Source organism: Dermacentor silvarum, chromosome 11, assembly GCF_013339745.2.
Source record: "Dermacentor silvarum isolate Dsil-2018 chromosome 11, BIME_Dsil_1.4, whole genome shotgun sequence".
NCBI classification, from domain to species: domain Eukaryota; kingdom Metazoa; phylum Arthropoda; class Arachnida; order Ixodida; family Ixodidae; genus Dermacentor; species Dermacentor silvarum.
The window spans coordinates 103,963,748-103,989,160 of NC_051164.1; the positions used below are offsets into that span (position 1 = coordinate 103,963,748).

The 25,413-nt window shown below is 47.6% G+C and overlaps 1 protein-coding gene across 1 annotated transcript in view; it reads left to right on the top strand.

The window, feature by feature from the left end:
- Positions 1–25,413, top strand: part of LOC119432804 (neprilysin-1) — an 85,733-nt gene that overhangs the window by 50,882 nt on the left and 9,438 nt on the right. The window contains exons 11-13 of the mRNA XM_049658399.1: positions 8,867–9,154; positions 16,559–16,688; positions 20,576–20,762. Of these exons, the coding sequence (XP_049514356.1) occupies positions 8,867–9,154; positions 16,559–16,688; positions 20,576–20,762 (605 nt within the window). The remainder of the gene's footprint in view (positions 1–8,866; positions 9,155–16,558; positions 16,689–20,575; positions 20,763–25,413) is intronic.

A 25,413-nucleotide genomic window follows, 5' to 3' on the forward strand; every position in this document is an offset into this window, starting at 1 on the left:
TTCACTCGCACAAACAGCGTCCGGCGCGCGGCGACGATTTCATCGCCGTTGACGTCATACGGAACCTCACGGCGACGCCGACGGCAGAAATCCTCTTTGAGTGTCCATATAATTTCTATCGCAATAAAACTATATTCTCTCTATACAGGGTGCCCCGGTATCACGCAGCACAATTTAAAAAAAGAGCAACGGCGTTACGCGAAGCAAACCTAGTGCGTATTGTTTCAAGTACAGTGTAGTAGCCGCCAGTATTTTTTTCGTTACTGATAATTAATTAATTAATTGTAATTAATTATCTAACTCGAGAAGTACTGTCCTAATTATCAAAGTGTCAATGAGGCGTTTGTAGGCAACCACGTGGGGCATCTAATTGCGGTATTTTCAGCGCCGTACAATTGCGTACTCAATTTTTTCCGAGTGATAAAGAAAGCCCGCGAAATATAAATATACCATGTGACGACGCTCCCACCCGCATCATAAAGGAGCGCCCTCAAGTAAGCTGATTGAAAGCAACGGCTTTTGCCTGTCGCACCACCCAAGAGACAACGCATCACCTTGACAATGGTATGGAAGGATCCGCAACAGCAAGTTTCGCGGCGTAGCAGCGATTTCTTCCTGTCAATTATACGTCACGCTTCCTATCCGTCTCTCACGGCTGAGTGATCCACTTGATAAAAATGGTCCTTGAAAACGCGGTCGAAGCAATGCTCTGATCACGGTCGAAACGCAATAAGCAATGAAATAGACATAGAATATTTCAAAATACCAGCTCTGCTCGCACCACATCGAAGGAGTGCATGCGCAGCTATACTTCGCGCCAGAAGCTTGCCTCGGACCAAAGTCAAATTAAAGTGAGGGCGTTATTTTTCATGAGTACGTGCTTCCAAAATAGGTTCATGGCAAAAAATAAAAGTAAAATAAACACACTCGGAAGTGACCCGGCCACGTGTAGAGAAAAGACAAAACCGATGCGTTCAATTAAGTAATGTTCCACTGCCTAATGTTCCGATTTGGCAATCGGGACGTGAGCGAAAAACAAAGGAAAAAGTCAGATTGCACGGTTGCTTCATTATCGGTGCATTCGTAAGCGCCGTTGAACACCAGCTGCCGCTTATAGGACGTGTTCGAATAGGTCCCCTTCTGCAGCCACGCAGTACTGAGCCCGCTTTATCACATCTTCAGTGGCTTTTTCGATGACCGAGGGTGGGATTCTGCTGCAGACATCCGTTATCCTTGCCTGGAGCTAATCTGACGTCTTCGTCTCGGTCACGTAAACACGAACTTTTACGAAACCCCACAGAGAGAAATCGAGTGGAGAGAGATCAGGTGACCTAGCCAGCCAATGGACAGGCCCGTGCCTTCCAATCCATTGTGTGTGAAAAGTCGCATTCAGTCCAGTTTCGTGCTCGACTGCTGCTGTGTGCTGGCGCCCCATCTTGCTGATACCACAGAAGTGGAAGACGTGACAGCGGGACTTCACTGCAAAACCCATCCACCGTCCCTTCAAGGATTTCGTCCACGTAACGTCGTCCAGTCAGTGTCCGATCGAAGAATATGGGACCAGTTATACCACCGTCGTAAATTCCACACCACACATTGAACACATTGGTGCCGAGTGCGCTTTACCCAGTGCGGATTGGAGTCACTCCAATAGTGTGCATTATGCAGATTTAAGTGGCCATTTCTGCAAAAATTGGCTTCATCGGTCCAGATGACGTTGCTAAGAAAGTTCGGTGATTCATCGGATTTTGTGAGGATCCAATTCGAAAAATCTAGACGATTCTGCAAGTTCTTCGCTTCCAAGCATAGGTGCAGGTTAACGTGGTACGGGTGAAAGGCCGAGTCATTAAAAATCTTCCAAACTGACGACTTGGAAATTGGTGCCTGGGCGGCCACGTCTCGCACGCTAGCTGGAGGGTTTGAGGCCATAAATGCCAGAACATCCGCGCGTATGTTAGGACTCAAAGATGAAGTCCTCTGCCGCTGTTTTCTTTTTCTTTTTTTTTTTTTTTTTGAAGCTGCCGGTTTCTCGCAGGCTTTCATAATTTCTGATGATTGTCGATGCGTTGGGTCTACCGCCACACTTCCATAACCGATAAATCTTTGCGGCCTTTCTTGTGTTGCCATTTGCAGCTCCCAAAGCAAGCATCATGTTCGCCTTCTGCTCATTAAAATAAGACATGGCGACTGGGGCGATACAATACACACCTGTAAACCTTTGCGCGGATTTAATCGATCAGCTTCTGCGGTGACAGGTTCTGCTCAGAAAAAAAAAAGCCACCCATGCACACTATCTACGCTAAGACAACAGCTATCGCAGCTCCTTTCCAACTAACACCAAACGCGATGTGCTCCTTCGGTCGGAGGTAAAACACAAACTCGGTCACGATTTCTTCTTTCTTCCTTTCTTTCGTTTATTTCATTCTGGCTAACTCAGAGGGAGCTTGTTCGAGGGCGCTGCTTTATTATGCGGGTTGGAGCGTCGTCACGTGGTGTTTTTTTTTTTTTTTATATTTCGCGGGGTTTCTTTGTCATTTGGAAAAAATGAGTACGCAATTAGTAAGGCGCTGAAAATACCGTAGTTAGATGCCCCACGTGGTTGCCTACAAACGCCTCATTGACACTTTGATAATTAGGACAGTACTTCTCGAGTTAGATAATTAAATACAATTAATTAATAAAAAAATTACTGGGTGGCTACTACACTGCACTGGAAACAACACGCACTAGGTTTCCTTCGCGTAACGCCGTTGCTCTTTTTTTTAAATCGTGCTGCGTGATAGCTGGGACACCCTGTATATGCTAGCGCCATTTCGGTCACGTCGAAGCCCCGTGACAGCCGAAGTGCACCAACCAAACATTTGATTTGCCTAAATTGCGACGATAGCTTAAAAGACATTGGGCGCGATTGACTTTTACAACTGGTTTGGATCACTGAAGGAGGTTGTCTCAAATTCTGCCGGAACAGATGCAGAAAGGCAGGTGAATGATGGCGATCAGTACCGGAGGTTCTACAAGATAACGGGGGAATTGTGCAAATAGCGAAACGGTTTCCTTAGCTGTGTCAGCGCCTCTTTTACTCCTTTACGTCGGCCGCGCTCCTATTGTTCGCCCGGGACCGCTGTGTTTCTCCGGCTTTCCGCGAGGTGGCGCGAACTTCTGAAACTACACACCGCTTGCTCCGCAATAGAAAGTCACTGCTCCAGTCCCTCTCCGAAGGTTTGCAGCGCTGAACTGTGGAAAAATTTTGTGCTTCAAGATTTGCAAAGCTCAGCAGAGTGAAATTATGTAGTTTTGAAGACGAAACGAGAAAGTAAATGAAGTAAAATAACAATAGCACACTGTTTATTTACTGCAGCAGAAGTGCAGGCTAAATATTCTTTGCTAAAAGGGCATGTTGCAGATAACGCATTATCACAGAACGGCAATAATGAGATCAGAAATTGATCCAATATGAAAAAATGTGGTTGATCCCTCTTATATAGGAATCGGTATAGAACACGAAAGTGAAACGTGTCTTCACAGAAGTAGTGTAATGTTTATTGCACATTGATATATAATGTCTATTGGTGTTTTGTGGCTAAAGCGCCCTTAGGCGTTGATGCACCCACGCTGACGCCTGGTGGCACGTCTCCTCCATCACGACTACCAACGTCGATGACCATGAGCAACCGTCGTGCATATGGAAGCTGCACTACGCTGCACACGCTAGCACAACGCGAAAGACGAAGCACGTAACTGACACACTAATACAACGCGCAAGACAAAGCACGTAACTGAATCGTCACCGAGTCAAATCAGCGCGTACAGCGCGTCGTAATTGCAGCCTCCGCGATCAACTTCAGAAACATTTTCAGAGCTAATTGCGGAGGCCACGCTCCGCTGTGCTGAGTACGGTGAACGCCACCTGGCGTTGGTAGTGCTTCTTGATGCCAGCGTCCCTTCGAATGCTGGCATCGAGGCGTCGTAGTGCTGAGACCACCGAAGCGTTCACTGTCGGTGCGCGTTAGTGTCATAATGCAGTACTTCTCTTTTCTGCTCGTAGGCGGCGGCACCGCCCCGAGCAAGAGCGCGGGTACACGTAGGAGTGTTAGATATATAAGGCGCGTCTGTGTAGCTCTCTGCAAATGCGTTTGTGGCGCAATGGGTTAAACGCTCGACGATCTATCGTCGCGGACCGAGAGGTCGTGGGTTCGATTTCCAAATTTTGCATGTTTGTGGAACTTTTTCTTCTGGTTTCTTTCTTTGTATTATGTTCGTGTATGTTCGTGTGACGTATTTCCGTGACGGAAATACGTCAGTGAAGTCTTGGTGGACCCCGGCATAAAACACTTTCGTGTTAAAAAGTTGTCGCAGTTTCACCTGAAAGGTGAAGCATCAATTGCGATAGCAACTTAGTAGAGAGCTATACGGAGTAATGATATTAGCTTTATGAGCTGTATAAACTTGGACATGCAGCAGCGCCGGCAACACGCAGAACTGTTGTCGACGCCGTCGGCGTTTTGCCCGAGTTCGCTCAAAACGCGTGCAGCGTTGGTGACTGTTGCCGGAGCCTTTGATATAAATAGGCACTTGGTGCCGCAGCTAAACGTCGCCTCCCCCCCCCCCCCCCCCCACGGCCTTTCGTGCGTCAGAAGAAGGCGCGTTTGCTCTACATATATGGTGATTGTAAAGGAGGAAAGAGACGCCTACTTCTGCAGCCCTTAAGGGAGCACGGCACAGAACGCGCGTTTGTTCTCCGCCGTGCGTTCACTCCCCGTGAAAGCGCGCGTCCCTCGCGCCCTTTCACTCGCACATACAGCGTTCGGTGGCGCGCGGCGACGATTTCATCTCCATTGACGTCATACGGAACCTCACGGCGACGGCGACGGCAACGGCGACGCCGACGGCAGAAATCTGCTTTGGAGTGTCCATATAATTGCTATCGCAATAAAAGACAAAAGCATGAATGCAAAGCGAGATCAAATATGGGTTCATGCACTTAATGCTAAGGAAATTATGAACAAAGAAGAAAAAAGAATATGTAAACATTTTATGGCAGGAATAAGTATGACACTGTTTATGCATATTAGCAGCAGTCCCAGCTATGAAGAAACATGGAAAAAATTGACAGTTAATGGAGGTGCAAAACAGGAATTGAGTTTGCTATCACAAACAAGGGTAGGGAAATGAGGGGGTTCGTTATGCCATACATATGAAGGAAGCCAACAATTATTGAAAGCATGGAATAGGAAAGAAATGTTCCCCAATTCATAACACTGTTATCACAATTTTTCATGTCTCCAGTTCGATAAAATTACTTCACTAAACAAACAAATAGCATCAGTCTATAGTTATTCTATGCAGTTTCAATATCTATGTTATTAGATGCAAATATCGGCTTCATGAATTTTTTTTCATATGAGCTGTACAAAAGCCTCCCGTGGTCGTCGTTGCAGCTTTCACATTTCAACACAGGCAAGACTGCGATTACACTCATGCAGTGCTACAGACACTGCTTCATAGGTTTCAGGAGAGATTTTTGGTTTGATAGCATTCCACATATTTCTACAGATCACAAATAACTAATGAGTTCTATTGTCGGGTAGTAGAGGCCAGCCCCATCTTGGTGGGAAATCAACCCATCCATAGCAGAGTTTCCCTCTGGCTTCTTAACTAAAGCCACACACAGTTCTCACACGCAAGTTTTTCACTAACTACGCGAGATATATAAGACAGAAAATTGCCAGGGAGCTTCTTGCGCTGGCTTGACATATGCAAAAGGGCACGCAGCAATACCGTGTGGCTGGGCTTCAACTGCGGTTATTAGGCCGAGCAATGAAGCGGCAAGACACGCGGTAAAAAGTAGCACGTCGGGTGCCGAAAAAAACTGAGACCTAGAACGTTAATCCTCACTATGAATGGACTACCACAGAGACTGCGCGGGCACTGGCGGTGCCGGTGGGGCGCACGATAGTGTCAGGACACAGCGCCGCTGCGCGGCAGAGGCGCGCGTAAACAGGAGAGGGTTGAGCGGAGGCTTCGGCGCGGGCGCTGACGCGCCAGGCATCCTAGTAAAGGAGACGTTGGCTGTGCTGGTTCAGTTCGAAAAGTGAAAAGAAAAAAAAAAAATCGCCTCCATTCAACACCACCTATACTCGCGGACAATTCTCTGTGGCAATGAAGGGAAAGCTACGGATGCAACGCGCGCACAAGTGAGAGCGCTTCTGAAAAGAGTCCCGCGTTTAAAATTAGTGTAGGATGTGGAAGAGAAAACAAACACCTGATTAGCAACAAATAAGACACAACATACCACTGAGTGTAAAAGCTTGCTTATTTTGCGGCCTTTCCCTTCCGCGTCTGTGCAAACGCGAAACTGTCGCACGGGGAATTTGCGTCGATTCATCGTCAGCCTATATTTATGTCCACTGCAGGACGAAGGCCTCTACCTGTGATCTCCTGTCTTGCGCTAGCTGATTCCAACTTGCGCCTGCAATTTTCCTAACTTCATCACCCCACCTAGTTTTCTGCCGTTCCAGACTGCGCTTACCTTCTCTTGGTATCCATTCTGTAACTCTAATGGTCCATGGGTTATCCATCCTACGCATTACATTGCCTGCCCAGCTCCATTTTAAATGCGAGGCATTTATTGGCGAACATTTGCTACTTTGACAGTATCTATCTATCTATCTATCTATCTATCTATCTATCTATCTATCTATCTATCTATATATCCGCCTACGTCTTTGTGCTCTCATGGTCGTTTCGTTAACTTGGTATGTACCAAAATTGGCATACTATGACAAGAGTATATGAAGAACATAAATGATACATCATGACATGCGTGTCATGTAGCTCATGAAAAAGCCGCCTACGTCTTGGTGCTCTAATGGTAGTTTCGTTAACTTGGGAGGTACCAAAATTGGCATAGTATGACAGGAGTGTATGACGAACATAATCGATAGGTCATGACATAAATATCATGACATGTGTGTCGTGTAGGTCATGAAAATGACCCAGCGAAAAAAGATGAACACTAAAAAACCACTGAAATGGGTTCGGACGTGGGTACTAAGTGAAGGAAACACTAAAGGATGGTGGTAGAAGTCATAGTCATGAGCATGACTCAGCAAAAATGACAATCACCCAGCGAAAAAAGATTAACACTCAAAAACCACTGGAATGGGTTCGGACGTTGGCTCTAAGTAAAGGAAACACTAAAGGGTGATGACAGAAGTCATAATCATGAGCATGACTCAGCAAAAATGACAATGACCCAGCGAAAAAATATTAACGCTCAAAAGCCACTGAAATGAGTTCTGACGTGGGTACTAAGAGAAGGAAACACTAAAGCATGATGGTAGAGGTCATAGTCAGGAACATGACTCAGCAAAAATGACAACGACTCAGCGAAAAAAATATTAACACTCAAAAACCACTGAAATGGGTTCGGGCGTGGGTACTAGGTGAAGGAAACACTAAAGGATGGTGGTAGAAGTAGTAGTCATGAGCATGACTCCGCAAAAATCAGAATGACTCAGCAAAAACAGATTAACACTCAAAAACCAATGGAATGGGTTCGGATGTGGTACTAAGTGAAGGAAAAGACTAAAGGTTGATGTTAGAAGTCATAGTCATGAGCATGAGTAAACCTTTCGCCTTAATTAAGGTCTCTTAGATGTAGCTAAAGGGACCCCTGAGGACTCATGACATGAATGTCATGACATGAATGACATATGTAGGTCATGAAAGAGCCTCCTACGTACGTCTTGGGGCTCTCATTGTCGTTTCAACTTGGTTCCCCGCACACTGCTTCGCATAACATCGATTCCCACAGGCCGTGGAATCTGCCGGCTTTTTAATCAATGCTCTTTAATTCTTTTTTTTTTTCACTTTGTTTCTGATTGCACCCGTTTCTTGGCGGATCCCCCGTAGTGGGTATAGTGCCATTTCATGTAGGACCAACCAACCAGCTAACGGCGCGTGATGACGCGTGCAGTTTCAGCCTCAAAGAAGAAAATCGTCGACGCTTGGTGATTGCTGCACCGCTGCTCTTATTTCTGCTATTCATCGTTTAGCTTCGAGCCAGGGGGTAAGCATGCTGCTACCTCGCCGACTATCGTGGTCCTCATAAGAGCGGAGCTTGGAATTCGTTTTCTTAAACCCTGAGGAAGCTTTGTCTCAGGAGCCTACATACAGGATTTTCCTCTATCGTGGACCAAGTATTTTTTTAAAGGTGGATCATTTTACGCGAGCAAAACTAAGTAGATACTGTTCGCAGTTCAGTTGATAAGGTTTGGCGTAGGTGCCTAGCTGTTAGGCCGTTCGCTATGTCACCGAATATATTTGTGGATATCTATACAAAACCAGCCAAATTACCATTGTGATATGATTATCATTGTACGAAAGAAGTTCGCAATTTCGCGAGATAATTATTATATTGTACGACATGTGTTTCCGAAATCTTATTTCGTTGGGATTAATTAGTCTTTATTCCTGTTTCGCGTGCTTAAAGCGTGTCTAGCTGCCGGACACCTTTCTTTCCGTTGCTCATCCGTTTGTGTTTTGCGCAAAAATAGAATTGATTGAGTGATTGATTGGCCGACTTGGATCGATTGCTTCATTCATCGAGACTGACTGAAATTAAGTTACCGGTGTTTTTGACTGGTTCACGGATACACTAAGCGGCGGGTTCATTGAGTTGCTCAATGACATGTCTGACCGTCCGAATGCTTTATATTGACTGACTTACGCATTGATTGACTGATCAACAAAAAAATTTGTTGACTGCCTAAGTACCTGACTGATTGACTGGCTGACTGAGATCGGCATTTACCGACTGGTAGGCTGATCTTCCAGCTGATTGACCAACATTGGAAATAATTAGGATGTCATCAGTACGTGGCAGCGTTGCGGCGGCCAGGAGTCAAGGCGACGTCGCCGTCAAGGGCGCCTCCAAGAAGACCGACACAACGACCAGCGTCGGTAGTGAGGACGAGTCCTCGAAGACGTCTCTCGAATCGCCCGTCGCCGTCGCCGCCGCCGAGCCTCCGTCCTGGCTGCAGTCGCCCCTGTTCCGGTACGAGAAGCCCCGGTGGCGTCGCTACACGAGGTGCGTCGTCGTCGGCACTTCAATGGTGTTGCTCGTGTGCCTCGGAATACCCGCAGGAATTCGGTAAGTGTGTTCTCGTTCGATATGAGCTGCAACTTGCTGCCCGTTGTCGAAAGGGGGCTCCAAGACTGCGCGGTGGCGGTGACATACGAAAAAAAAAAATATATTTTAACTACCAGTAATCGGAACGGCGTTTGGCCCTCCAGTGTGTCGTATGTTGGCGCCACCGCGGAGACTCGGAGCCTCTTCCACGGGCGGCACAGTGCAGTCGAGCTCATATTGAACGCTACTGTGAGTGCCGTATATAGCGGGTGTTTCAGCGAACGCTATCAAAACGTTTTAGAGGTGGTCTGTGTCAGAAAGCACAATTCTAGTTCATGATCTGCTCCACTCAAACAGGCGGACATTACTTGCACAAACAACTGAAATGCACAATAAACTAATTAACAAAAATTAACCGATCATATTTTTAACTAATTAACTTATAGCCCATGCTGCTATTTACAAATTCTAGCCATGGAGTTCGCAAGGCGGAACTCAACGAATTCTTGCACTTGCAACGAATTCTCGCAGTGACACCAGTTCCGAGATAGTAATTCCCGAACTTTGCGGAGAAATGCACTGTCGTTTTACTTACTTTGTTAACAAAACGTCGTTTTATGCATTGAATCTCAAAAGTAACTGGAACGCTATTGCATTTCTCCGCAAAGTTCGGGAATTACTATTTCTAAACTGGTGTCATCCTGAGAATTCGTTCCAAGTGGATCCGCCTTGCGAACTCCATGGTGTCACAAACGGCCAGCCGGGGCGGTGACCTTCAACCCTCCACTGCTTTCCTGCGACGAATCGCCATGTGGAGTTCAAAATACGTCCGACGGGAAAGACCAGCGGCGACACCATGGCGAGACACGTTGCGACGAATACGTGGTTGCGGAATGCCACTTCGTCGCCGACCTTGACGCTGGGACCGAGGAACTCTATGGCCGCTGCTAGCCGCCATAGCTGTTCGACAGACGAAGCAGCTAATTTCTGGGTCATCCTAGGAGCCGAAACGCGCCAGATTGGGTCAAGCGTGACACCTCCCGTCTACGAGCGTCCCCAGCTCCGTTCTCTTTGACAGTGAGCGGTGTGCGCCCGAGGCTACTTTTCCAGGTGTCTTCGGGAAATAAAGGCGCTGGAATGATTATGTGTTACCCTCGCCTTTAAGGAGGGACCTTCGGTTACATTAGAGGCTCCGGTTGGAGGAAGGTCTAGGGATCTAGACCTTCCTCTGGGGGATCTAGACCTTCCTGGACAGGGATCTGGGGAGAACGCAGGGCATTTAAGCCGACGTTTGCGGCTCATCTGGAGTGCTCTCCCATTTGCAGAAAGATGTAGAGAGTGCTCTCCGAGAAGTCTATAGCTAGTGCTCTCCCTTCTGTTCTAACATGTAGATAGTGCTCTCCCAAACCGATGTTGTCTGCTCAGATTCAGTAGCGCTGACATGCTACGATGCAATGCGCTCCGTATACTCCGGCCAGTACGAGTATTCCCTTGTTATGTAAATACGTTGGCCTCTTCCATGTAAATAAACCCCCTGTTCCGTTTACCCTACCTCTCGACCTCGTACTCTTCGCTAACGCAGCAACCCTCGTCAAGCCTGCTCGGACGACGGCGTGGGCCCGCTAAACCTCCGGGGGTGTCACAGACGCCCCGGTAGCGTACTGCCATCTACCCGTTTCTAAACGGGTAGATGACAAGGCAAGAGCGCGACCCTCAGTTTGACGTGGGACTCCGAGATCACTACTCCCAGCTCCTACAATGGCTAGAATTTGTAAATTGCAATTTGGGTCATAAGACAATTGGTTAAGAACTTAATTGGTGAATTTTTATTAATTATTAGATTATCCATTTCAATTGTTTGTGCAAGTAATCTCCGCCTCTTCGGGTCGACCACCTCATGAACTAGAATTGTGCTACCGGCCACAGGTCACCTCTAAACATTTTGAAAGTGTTCACTGAAACACCCCGCATAGCGGTTCTAATAAGTATGACTATAAAGGAGACTGTGACGCTAGTGGTATATACGGCCGGGAGCTGCCTTAATCTAATTTCGCAAAGGTCGCACACCGACTAAGTGGAACATTTTGGCAAAAATGCTACACTAATGGGAACTTATGTGAAACAAGAGGAAGAGTGTGCATGGCGCTTCGGCCAGCTTAGGAATCGGGGGTCCTTCCGGCCTCAAGCGGCTCTGTGACTTTCCGGATTGATCACGTTCAACAAGATACTGCGTTATAAGCGCAAGCGTTCGCAATTGGGAAGCATGTGCGCGAACACTTGTTGCCTTGATGCGCTTGAAGAAGAAAAAAAGATTCGCTTGAAACTTTAGAAGGAGAAAGCGTTGTAAAAACTACAAGCACGAAGATTATAGACAGTCCACGTGCTACCTATAACTCCCGGCAACACAACGATCGCTACAATTGTCTCCTTAGCGTATTTTGTAGAAAATCCTATGGCAGTTGCACAACATCTACGCGCACTGAAAGATATTGTCGCATGATATCACGTCTGTCTTTGACGTCAATTGATGGTGACCAAGCGACGCTAGCGCCAGCGGCAAACGGGCGGGAACTATAGGCCGCGGGATATCAGGCGGCAGTTCATGCACAACTGGAACCGGATGCTGCCGGTTCTGGCCGGTCTTTCATGGAATTGAACTTGTTCGTTGTGCCGGCATAGGCTGCAGTATATGCGCCGAACCCCCGGATCTACGGACTAAAAAGTTCTAGTACGTGCACTAGCACCTCCGAACCTCCGGACTAAAAAGTACTAGTGCGTGCACTAGCACTTTTTATAGCTTTAGCGCAAGTTTGCTGAAACACCACGTGTAACTTCACTGTGCCGCTTTTCGTGTTGCCTTTTCTGCCTCGTACGAGTTTCGTCAAAACTTGAAATTCAAAACTGATCGGCGTCACGCACCAACCGTGCTCCAGCTACAGTTTCGAGATCTTTCTTCTCGCGACAGCATGCCACAGTGGAACTTCTAATTATGGTCAGGCTTTAGCTCGGGGCCAACTGCGATTTCCTTATTCAAATGCATGCAAAATGAACAAATGCTTTCATGAGACAACCGCTGGACCGCTTTGAATGAAATTTGTTGCATTTGAGAGAGAATGTGAAATTTTAACTGCGGGAAGCAGATTTTTATTTGGTATTGCGTTTTCCTTTGTTTTTATAGTTCTTTGAAAAAATGATCGTGAATCTCAAAGTTTTTTTTTTTTAAAAAGCATGAACACAAATATTCTGTGGCTTTACGCGAGCCGAAACCACGTTCTTATGAGGCACGCCGTAGTGGGGGGACTCCGGATTAACTTTGACCATCTGGGGCTCTTTAGCGTGCACCCAGTGCACGGTACGTGGGCGCTTTTGCATTCCGCCTCCATCGGAATCCGGCCGCCGCTGCCGGGATCGAACCCCTGACCTCGAGTTCAGCAGCTTAACGCCATAGCCACAGGGCTACCGCGCCGGGTTACAAGCACAAAGTTTACCAATCCGCGACTCTGCACCAAGAACAAATAACGCAGTTTCGTAAACCACTCAGAAGGTATTGGTGGGCTATTTTTGATTGGCCATTATCATTTATAAGACAGCGCACTTGTTGAGACATGGACGAGTATAAACCCCCGTATTCTCAATACAATCCTCGACTGGAAGCTGTTACTCCACATCAAGGTGATTGTCACAGACCCCGTGATCGAGGCGCAGACGCCGGACCAAATTCCAAAGCCGACTTATCAGCTTCCGAAAGTAATCCCACGAAAGCAAGGACAATTAAGAGCGGGCCCTCTGGTGCGCCAGCGAACGCCGGTTGCTGTCCAAAGACCGAGTCAGAGCCCAGAGTTGCCAAAACACAACAAAATATATTCTTCACACAAGGCAGTTACACACACACTTGCACACTTAGGCTAGACACAACACAATACAATTCAGATGGGTATTAACAAACACAAGAAAATAATTCACGACAAGCACTAAGAGTCCAACACGTAAAGTACAAAATAAAAAGGAACACTAAGTGTCCAATCGTATTCACCCGTGCTGGTTGGTCTTGGAGTCAGACGATCTCGGCGTAGCTCTGGGCAAATCTCGAAGAAGGAACTTCTTCCGGAAATGCAGACGCTTGATGAACTCGTCGACTAGCTTGCCGGGGTATCCCCTTCTTCCGCAGACGCTCGGTCTTCACGTTACATCACTTCACCGGTGCGGACTGAACTCCTGAACTCCACCATAGAATACTCCACAATCGGATTCTCGCACGGCGGTTATATAGCTCCACAGGCGTTCTCGAACCTTCCTATCGGTGTCGTGATCTCGTAGCATGGCCAAAGCTTGGGAAGCTTCGACCGCCGCCATCGGAGTGTTGTCGAGGGGGGGGGGGGGGTGATGACTCATGCTGTTGGCGCACGCTCACGCTAGTTATCCCTTTCGACTCGCCGGGTGAGAAGGTGTCTCGGCGCGCGCGTGTCCTCTTTCTCTCTCTCTCTCTCTCTCTCTCCGGTTAACGTCGCTTCGTCAAGGCTCTTCTAGACGTTTCGGCGCCATTGTTCGCGTCGCTGTTTGAGGCGTATGCGCTCTCCCCCTCTGTTGAAGTTGCCGCGGGGCCGGCGTGTTCTTTTGCTGGCTTGCGTGACACGTGGCGCGCGCTTGGATTACGCGCTCTTTTGTGACAGTGATGATGACTTATAGACATACGTACCTTTAAAACGGGGCGGTGACAATAATCACCTAGCCTGCTTGAGTTAATCAGGTATGATATACATACTTTTCTTTCTAGCATTTATGTGTACATCTCCTTAATCTTTCTTCGCTTTCTCAAAACTTCTTTATCTACGTTGTACCGCTACCTATGCCTGTAAAGAATCCGGTCGTAACAATCTCTTCCCTGCTTTTCTTCCCACTAGTACTCTAAACGTATCTTGCTTATCTCGACTGCTGACCGGGGTTGATGCTTCCGTCCACTTTAAACCCAAGCGCTTCTGGAAGGTGTACGTTACCCACAGGTCTCGCTGGGTGAATTCCTTCGCATTCCATTACGATGTGCTGAGTGGTCTCCAGAGTTTTGCTGCAGCAGACACATGCCTCATCTTGTCGGGAATATTTGCTCCGATATGTTTTTGTACTTAAGCAACCAGCTTGAGTCTCAAATCGCAAGGCTCTTCCCTTTGTGTTATCGCACAAATATTATTTTCTAATTTATTTCTTCCCATTCTTGTAAATCTCTATGGTCTTTCTTGTTTCCATTCTTTGCATCCGATTTACTGTCTCTGTTTCTCTCACTTTCTTTTTAATGGGTCAGGGTTGTCTATTTACACTTTCAATTACCCTCTACTTGGTTGCCAACTTTCTTGACCTCTTCCTCCATTATGTGTCCACGCTTTTCAGGTACAGATACTTGTGAACTTTTGCCGCCCGTTTATTTTGATCCATGTTCCAGATTATTTCTTCAAAACTAATTTTACTCCGTGCTTCTCTGACTTCAAAAGAGGCCCAACCCATGTCGCTGACTTGCACTGCCTCATTTGTGGTTTTACCGTGGGCTCCCAAAGCCAACCGGCCTACCGATCCTTGGTTAAATTCCAACTACGACAAGTTAACCGATTTTATAAGCATACAGTGGCATTTGCGAACGTTAGCGCTGGCACCATTACTCCTTTCCAGATACCACACACCACCTCATATTTATAGTAGCCCCAAAACGTTATATGTTTCGTTATTGCTGCATTCCGCTTTCCCTTTATTTTCAGATTATCTTTTTGGGTGCTTGAGTACGGTTTCCTTTGTTGATGTATACGCCGAGATATTTATATTGCTAGACTATGAGTATGACTTGCTGTTGAATTGATATCACGTAATTACTCGTCTCTGCATTAAAGACCATAATTCCCAGGTTCTCTGCGGTTTAGTGACGCACGGAGCCGATGACCCATTGCTGTCTGGGGTTCCAGAACTCGTCTCGCCCGTCAGCTTTGGGTGGTCGAACAGCCGAAGAATGAAACATAATTGATTGTCCATTAGTGTCAGGTGACGCTGATTTAGTCGCTAGCTCTCTGGCCTCGAGAAAACGAAGCGTGAACAGCACTCCACAGCTGCGCGTCTGCCGGTGAGGCATCACTTATCCCGAGGGACTGCCAGGCTCAACAGTGCTAAACTTAAGGCCTGTAGATTTGTCGCTGCGTTGCCACAGATATTCAAAAGTCTCCGTAAATATCTGGCATTGTCCACTAGTAGCGCTATACCGTCCACATACATCGATTCGGGGACCTCCTGCTTCACCATTTGCACATTACGAATGTAAGATAAATCAAACGTTAATTCACTGTTTTCCAGACGTCTTTATATGCCCTTAACATAAAGAGTGAACAAGAATCAAGACAGAGGACATCCTTGCTTCAATTCTTGGTGAATTTCCACCACTTCATTACATTTTCGCCCTTCCCATACATTTTGTACTCAGTTTGTCTCTATATATCTCCCTCAGCAGTTCCACGAAATCATCATCTATGCCTTCGTGATTGAGAATACCCCCCCCCCCCCCCATAACAATTCCCTGTATATATTGTCGTAGGCTCCCTTAATATCCAGAAATGCTATCCATAAAGGTCAATTCTAAACTATTGAAATTTCTACACCGATTGAGCGCAGCGCCGCCTCTCAATTGCAGAAGACACTACGCTTAACAGGTATTGCCACGGAGGGCCAATGACGCGCAGTGACCACTTCTGTCGAGAGGCGGCGCTGCCATCTACTTTCCCAAGTTGCGCCACCAAGAGCTTGGGGGCGTAACCCACCACCCCTTTTCAAAGGAGTCTCTCATAGCATCCATCCATCCATTGAGTCTAGGCGGACTGTTGAGTGGAGGGGCGTTCTAGAATACGGGGTAGATCACCAAAACTCAAGAGGCTAAGTACTTGTGTGATTTAGTGTTCGTCCATGCCTCGACCAGTGCGCCGCTTTTGAAATTATAAAACTGTTAACTGCATCTCTTAGAGCACCTCAGGCGTACAAATTTGATAGACAAGTTTAAATCTAACGTAAAATTGCTGCAATGCTTACGAGGGGTTTTGCAGAAGTCCTACGCACAGATTAGCGATATATTTCATAGCAGTGTAAAGCGCATAAATTTTGTCCGCTTTAGATGCATTATTGTATGCAGTTTGCAGAATGGTGATATTGTTTATTTATTGCTGAATTCGAATTGTAACCTTTATTCTCAGGTGTTATTCAGAAATTTAGCAATTTCTTCGAATAAAAAAAATGATGGCATAATTTGAAACTCTGCTTTCAGGAGTGATTTCAATCTATATATGCACCAAAATTCATCACGGTTGACCCAGTGGTTGCCGAGGAAAACGATTTCTCCTGTCGCATGTATTTAGATGGGAGCCTCCAAGCGAAAGCTTCCTCTTAGGCCTCACGTTTTCCCAGGTCCTTGGTTGGCTGCCAGTCGCCGACTTGCGAGAGGTGGATCGAGGAGATGAGCTACTCTATAGACGACACCAAGGAGCCGTGCGACAACTTTTACGACTTCGTGTGCGGACGCTACGGTGTCGCCTCGGTGAGTCATCACAGCGCTATCTTTACATCACCGCACACAATTCTGTGGCCGAAGTTAAAAAAAAAAATAGCGTAGCTTGCACTGGAGGCGCAATGCTAAAGAGACAGCGGAGCTGATGGGCACTTAGCTAGTCCTGGCTTTTGGGCTAGGCTAAGCACTACCGAGTCATCCCCAGCATTTTCCGGAATGTACTGATAATTGATCGATTAACTATTGATTGGCTATCGATGACTGACTAAGCTTAAGTAGTCCCAACTATGATTAGCTAGACTTAGGCTCAGCTTCGCTAGTTCACAGGGGTATGTGCCATTGCGCTTGGACCCTTTCTGCACTACCGCCAGGATCGGCCCACAATTTCTGTTCCCACGTTACGCACTAACGCTCGGCTTGAACAGCTCCACTTTAAAAAGAATCCGCATCCATTCCACCCTTTGAAAGTGGACGTACAGCGAAGCTGGTGCGGACGTTAGGACGACGTTACACAAGCACCACCACTACAAGCGACTTTCTTTGTCAGTAACAGCCACGAAAGGGCTGTTACTAGAAAAATGGCGGCGAAATGCAAACACAGTCGTGTATTGGAGATTTAAATGCGCGTTAAAGAACCCCAGGTGGCCAAAATTGGTCCGGAGTCCCCCACTATGCGGCGTGCCTCATTCATATCGTGGTTTTGGCACGTAAAACCCCACAGTATAATTGTGTTTTTTTTTTTTTTTTTTTGCTTTCTTTAGCAGCGTTTACGTAACGCGCAGCTCACTCTCGGCCACTCTCGATCGGGCGAAGAGGAGGAGAATAAGCCGGTGTGCACCGTTTTCCAACCCCACTACACAATAACGTCCCCGTTGGAGGTATAATTACAAGGTCAATATTTACCCTTCGGTTGCCATGGTATAGCTGCTGCGCCGAAGTTCCCTCCACAAATTATCGTAGGAAACTCTTTGTATTAACCGTGGCCTCCAAGATCCCACCGGCGCCCGCGCCGTTGCTATCTCGGAGGCCACACATACCCGTACTCTTGCACAGCGTTTAGAGACTGACTACCTGCCGCGAATTCTGTTAATGCAATGACATGATATATAGGCGGGCATCACAGTCTTTGGAAGTATCGCGTTCCTCTGACGAAAGAATTGGAGGACGCTTAAGCTTCGCCTTTAATAGCGGAACGCGATAGCGTCAACGGACCCCGTTCGCATCGCATTTTTCTTTATAAGTAGGCTTCACAGCAATACTCAACATCGGAAAGCCAGCTTACGTAAACCAAGCTTGCACCGATTCCCTTAAAGGCGGTTTCACTTTTAAACGCAAATACATTGCTGGCAAGACATCTTTCCAGGGGCAATATCAAAATGTGAAGGCCCTAGGACCTTTTCTTATTATTTCATTAATTGTTTGCTGTTGCCACGAGGCGCGCGTGTCCAAAATTTAGGAAGGCTCGGTTCTCAACATTCACCTCAATGTTGCCTAGAACCAAAGTACAGTGAAACACCATCACAACTGGAGGACGCTTAAGCTTCGCCTTTAAGAGTAGAACGCGATAGCACGAACGCGATCTCTGGCTGGTTATCAGGCTTTTTTTCTTGTATATTCAAATTATAATCCGACGCTGTCATGTCTGTAGGTTGTAGTTAAGTCATACTTTACTATTTTTCTGATAGATTTTACTTTGAGAAATTCAATTTTTGTTCACTAACGCCTTACACCAGGCCTGTGTGGTCGGGGTGGTTCGGGATGAATTTCTCCGCCACGGATGCCACGGACGCCGATGTCTACGCCATAGAGAGAGAACTCTATGCTTACGCCGACACAATGCCCTTAACGCTGTCGCGTTAAAATACGGCCAATCGCGAAGGCTGTGCAGCCTGACACAGCGTCTCATGGCGCTGACCGTCAAGAGGGAACAATGCCAGAAACTGGCACGCGATGCGCGCGCCAGCCGTTTGGAAGGGCGATTTTGGCCCGAGAGAAGAGTGCGTGATGTAGAAGGCCGATCTGTGCACAGATGCTTTCTGGAAATGGTTGTGAAAGTACGCGATGTGTATAAGACGATTGATTGCGATGAAGATGTAATGACAATGTTGGATGATTTAACACATAAAAAAGGAATGTGATCTGCGATCACAAGCACCTATCTAGACTTAGCGGGAAATAAATAAGAAACAAAATGCAGCAGATGAAGCTTTGTGTGAGTGCCTAACGAGTCACTAGTACACACACGCACGCACTCACACAAACACACACGCGCGCGCATGCGCGGGTGCACACAAAATATACCCTTGCTGACTACTAGCGAGTACAACGGACGCATTGAATGCATCATGGCTTCAGAGGCAGCGTGCGCATGCGTACGTACGTAGCCCAATTCGAATCCATTCTATCCACATTAAGCATTTCCTTCCTCATTACCGTGCAGCAGCGGATGCGCGAACGCCAGTTTTTTTTTTCCTCGCACGGCCGGCGCCGCCGCTGCCGCGGACGCACTAAAGCCCCTCTTAAGATTCTTGGCGGTGAGCGCCATCTGGTAGTGGTGCAAGGAACCCAGCGGCGCGGGCGGCGCGCGTATACTCCGCTGGAACTGGTTGGTCTATTCGGCAAGCACCAGACCGTAGCCATGGTCACGAAACCCGCGGCGAGGTTCGCAAAAGAAAAGCTTGACTTTTTATTTTTCGTTTTTTTTTGTAAGTGCGATCATGGCCTAATGGTTCGAGCTAGGCAGCCGTGCTGGAAGACAGCGGTTCGATCTCGACAGCAGTTCATCGGTCCCGCGTTCTTTTATAGCATCATAGGCGGACTTCACCCACTTTGGAATTATCTAAAACTCGTGGTCTGTTCAGCGTAGGTCAAGAAATACCAGGTATAAAAACGCCGATTTTATCAATGAGATAGTGCAACGGTTCTGACATTGCCTTTTCTGTTTCTTACAACCACACGAACAAAACAGACAATGAAGCCAGATAACTAAGGTAACTGTTATGATTAATTTTATTGCGATAGCCATTATATGGACACTTCAAGCGGATTTCTACCGTCGCCGTGAGGTTCCGTATAAAGTCCAAGGGCGATAAAATCGTCGCCGCGCGCCGTATGCGCGAGTGAAAGCGCGCGGGGGACGCGCGCTATCACGGAGAGCGAACGCACGGCGGAAAGCAAACGCTACTTCCATCGCCCGAAAGGCCGTTGGGGTATGGGAGGGAGGGAGGCGGGGCGACGCTGTGCTGGGGCACCAAATGCGTATCTTGCAACCGGGCACAAGGGGAACTGGCCACTCAATCTCCCACGCGAAAGGAGGAAAGCGGGAAGGCAGCGCTGGAGGAAGGGGGGGCAGCTTCTACTCTGCCAACAACTGCGCTTGTACTTTGCCGACTGCGGCGGTCGCCCGCACCGTCTCTTAAAAGCGATCTCCACACGGCTCTGACCTTTGTATGCGCTGTGCATTCGCCTCTCAGTTTCCGTTGACGTGATAGACCGCACGAACCTTCGCTCGCTGCGGTAGCTGCGCTTGCTGCCAGCGTTTTGAGAGTGGTTGTCTGCGGTCATTGAGTGTGATCTATTCATGTTTGCTTGTGCGCGCTGACACCACGCTTGTTAATTCAGTTAGCAAGCAAATGTGTCCAAGTTTATGCCGCCGATAAAACTACTATCCCTACTCCGAATAGCTCTCTACTAATTTGCTATCGCAATTGATGCTTCGCCTTTCGGGCGAAACCGCGACACTTTTTTTCTTTTGCTCTTGCTCAATGGCGTCTCTGTTCTGACATTGCCTTTTCTGTTTCTTACAACCACACGAACAAAACAGACAATGAAACCAGATAACTAAGGTAACCGTTATGTTTACTTTTCTTTTGCTCTCGCTCAATGGCGTCTCTGTAACGGGTAACACCCGGGCGCAGCAATCCGTGTTTCCCAACGCCTTCCTGCGCCTCCAACTCCGCATCCTGCTGTCCTTCTACAAGAGGATCCTGATTCAAGACCTGGACACGATGCGCAAGGACGAAGGCGAGGACAGCCCGCGTTTCAAGGCCGTGTACATGACGCAGCGATGTCTCCACGAGGCGTGGAACGACGTGGACCATCTCGGTACGTCCTCGCTGGCCTCAACTAATTGGCTGAGGAACGAAGAGAGCGGGACCCAATGGCCGAGAATTATGACGTAATTGCGCGAATACAGCGCGAGTCTTTCCTTCTGTATATATATATATATATATATATATATATATATATATATATATATATTACGACGAAGAACAGCCGCTTGTGCCACGTTGTTTGGTTTTCCAGAACGTGGCTATACCCTTACGAAGTATATCAGGTGTTGTTGGTTTTTTTTTCTTTGTTTTCTTATACCACCGCCTAGCGTTCTCAACAGCTGCAATGCGTGAATTGCAATATGTGCAGTAAAGCAATTTATTTTTTAAAAGTTAGCGTAGCTTGCACTGGAGGCACAATGCTAAAGAGACAGCGGAGCTGATGGGCACCTAGCTAGTCCTGTCTTTTGGGCTAGGCTAAGCACTACCAAGTCATCCCCAGCATTTCCCGGAATTTATTGATTATTGATCGATTATTGATTAGCTATTAATTAGCTGCCGATTGGATATCGCAAGGTATTGGTCACTTATTTGGGCTAGGCTAAGCACTACCTAGACATCGCCAGCGTTTTTCGGAATTTATTGATTATTGATCGATTATCGATGAGCTATTGATTGGCTATCGCAAGGTATTGGTTACGTATTTGTGCTAAGCTAAGCACTACCAAGTCGTCCCCAGCATTTACCAGAATTTATTGATTATTGATTGATTAGCTTTTGATTAGCTATCGATTGGCTATCGATGAATGTGTAAGCTGCAGTAGTCCCAACCATGCTTAGCTAGACTTAGCCAGGCTCAGCTTCGCTAGTTCACGGGGGTATGTGCCATTGCGCTTGGGCCCTTTCTGCACTACCGCCAGGGTTGGCCCACACTTTTTTTGGACGACTATAACGGATTAACGACCGGCCTAAACATCTCCGCTGTTGAAAGTTAATTGGTGAACGTTTCTTATTCGATTATGTATTTCAACTTCTCGAGCGAGTAACGTCCGCCGCTTCGAGCAATCGAGCACAAGGACTAAAATTAGGCCACAGGCAATCTTTAAACATTCGACATAAAAAATAAAAAAAAAAAAAAAAAAAACGCTCCGTGTGTATGCAGTATAAGTGTAGTGCACGGCCTATAGAGGCGCCACTGATGGCCACCTAGCGGGCGCTTCTGAAATCACGCTCGGAAGTAGTAGCAAACGACAACCCTTTTCTACTGTGTGTGGATGGCTGAAGTTCGCGGCAGCGATTTCTCCTTTGGACAGCTGCAGGAAAGGCGCATGTTTCTACGAGAACGGACACGCACACCATGTTGCCGGACTTTGGGACAATCCAGTCCGCTTACGAGCCAGGTGCTTCCCCCAGACAAGCGCAACGAAGCCCGCTTACGAAGTGGGGAGCTCGTGTTAAGCAGCCGTTTTGTTTTGTTGACAAGTGCGGTGTCTCGGTCGTTTTTCTTTCATTCTACCTTTGCCGCATTACTGTTTCTGTACCTCAATAAGCACACGTCGTTGGTGCAGACTTATATGTCATAACGACTGGGCGAGGCCGGCACACGTTGTATAGTGATCTTGCGCTGCCGCGGAATGCGCGTGACATCACCGAATAACCACCGTGAAAATTGTCTCATGAAGAGCAATTGTGAAATCGTCAATGGAAATGTGTACCATCATCAACGAAGTCGCCAAAAGCACGGGTGAATATACACAAGCGCGAGCTAGCGCTGCACCGCCGATGTAATTTCGCTGCGTGCTCGACGAACTGCCCTTCCTGCTTAGTGCTTTCTCAATTTGAAAATCTCTTAATGACCTGCTTGGAAGCGTACAAAGCTAAAGCCTTTCTAACCTTTGAGATAATTTTTTCGAACCTTACTGAAGAGAGAAGCCACACGATATATATTCAAGGACGGAGCAGCGCCGCCCAAGGTAGATAGGACGGTGGCGGCAAGGGCGGGTTCACTCCTTTGCGGCGTAAACATTGCACTCTCCACGCCGCAGCAGATATTAACAAAAAAATGCAAATAATCACAAAATTCTCACGAAAAGGTCACTCGGCTGTGAAGCAAACAGAGCACTCTGGGTGGTAAGTTTGTTCAGGCAGCAGCCAGCTTTAAGTGCTTATCGCAAACATGACGCGAATTTACAGCGAAAATTGAACAGCCATACCACATGCAGACGCTAACAGCAATCCTCACCCTGAGCTACCGATTACCTAAAATATTTCCCAAGTAACCACATTATAGAAGATGTGCTCGGACCCGCCGTGGTTGCTCAGTGGCTATGGTGTTGAGCTGCTGAGCACGAGGTCGCGGGATGGACTCCCGGCCACGGCGGCCGCATTTTAATGAGGGCGAAAACACCCATGTGCTTAGATTTAGGTTCAAACGTATAGCTTCACTGGCTTTACTCAACAATAAAACAATAACAAAACATAGACGTTTCGCCACCTATGCGGGTGGCATCGTCAGTACACAAATGGCGTCCCATGAAAGAGTACATCAACTTATATCTTGCCGTAAACATCCGGCAAAGGACCACGATTACTGTTGCATGCATTTTGATTATGACGGATGAACCATGATTCGATGAATTTCCTTGGGCCCCATCGTTGTTCCCGTGCCAGCGTCGTCACATTATCTAAATCGAACACGTGTCCTTTCGTCAGGCAGTGGTCGACTAATTCCATCTTGGCACGTGTTGAATGTGTGGCTTTGGTGACGTCCCTGACGTGTTCCTTGATGCGAGTATGACGTCATCGCCCGGTCTCACCGATGTAGCAGGCATCACAGTCCGCACAGTTAACTTTGTACACGTTTAGGTACACGTTAAAGAACCCCAGGTGGTCCAAATTTCCAGAGTCCCCCACAATGGCGTGCCTCATAATCAGATCGTGGTTTTGGCACGTAAAACCACATAATTAAAGAAAAAGATGTGCTCGGACGAAAAAGAAGCAAGCTGTAAAAAAAAGAAAGAAAGAAAAAGCCCTTGCTTGTAATCATTGTGTTAAAAAACAGCGTGATTTAACCCCACTACGCCCGAGGCGGGGTAAAAACATCGCGCTTGCAAAAATTAACAACAGTTCAGCGTGAAGCAACTAGCAACAGCTCAACATTCGCGAAGCCACGCCTAAAATAGATCCAAACACGTTAACTGTCTGACAGCTGGTGCGACAAGTTAAGGGGCCGCATAAAACCAACAAAATTGGTGCTTGCAAGCCGCAGCACCACGTTTAGGACGCCACACGATGCACTACGTTTTTATATAAAAAAATGCGTTTTACGTGCCTGGAACCAAGATCTGATTTTGAGGCAGGGAATGTGTGGGGGACTCAGGACTAATTTTGACCACCTGGGGGTCATTAAGGTGCCCCCAATGCACTGGACAACGGCGTTCTTGTATTTCGCCCCCATCCAAATGCGGCTGCCGCTGTCGGGATCTGATCCCACTACCTCAATTTTAGCAGCGCAACACCATAGCCGCTAAGCCACCATGGCGGGTAACACGACGCACTCGTGCACCTATATGGTGCACTGTGAGCTAGGTCAACACGGTAAGGAAAGCGGCAAACGGCAGAAACGGCAATGGCATTCAGAACATAGGCGAAATGTCTTTAACCCGTGTGCTGCATGGTTGACAACCGAACCAACACATGCGTACGTCGTGATTAACTTCGTCGCTTGCCCGTGTAAACATAATCGAGTGCAACAAACAGCGAGATGACAGAAAGCGTGGGAACAATAATCTCCCCGCCGAACGGCGGCGATCCATTGCTGCCTTCGCTCCCGCACATGATATCTCGCGGGGAACGAGTAAAACCGTGTCGCCGGCGTTTTTACAGCGGAGCTGTTAAGTTCCCCCCAGATCGTGTCCGCTTGTAAGAAAAAAAAATGTCACAGTTTCGCCCTAAGGGCGAAGCAATGAATGCGATAGCAACACAGCAATGTCATACGAAGTAAGGTGAGCGGCTTTGGTAGCAATATGAATTGTAGTAAACGTGAGCTGATTAAGTAAGCAGGCGTGCTGCGGCGTAAGTAGACCGACATGAAGAGAGACTCGATGACCACGAGAAGGCGCGTGTGAAACGGTGGTGTTGATGAGAAGCGCCTACCGTGGGCAGCGCGCGCGAAGGGACACACCTGTAGCGCTGCACTGCCGATCCGGGCAGCATTGCATGTGTAGCAGTGCGTTGGAAAATGTGGCCCGACTATTACTAACTGAATGAACAAGCGTGGTGTGAGCGCGCACAAACAAACATGAATAGATCACACTGAATGACTGCAGACAACGACTGTCAAGAACGCTGGCAGTGAGCCCATACGCCGCAGCGGGCGAATGTACGTGCGGTCTATCGCTTCAACGGAAATTGAGCTGCGAATGCACAGCGCATACAAAGGTCAGAGCCGTGTGGAGATAAGAGACGGTGCGGGCGAGCGACGAGCGCGGTTGTTGGCAGAGTAGGGTGCCCCCCCCCCCCCCCCCCCCCCCCCGCTCCCTCCGGCGCTCGCTTCCCGCTTCCTTGCTTGCGCGTGGGAGATTGAGTGCGTTCGCCCTCCGTGATAGCGTGCGTCCCCGCACGCTTCCGCTCGGGCATACGGCGCGCGGCGAAGATTTTATCTGCACAAGTTTCTGCAACAAGTTTCTGCAACTATAGCCGCC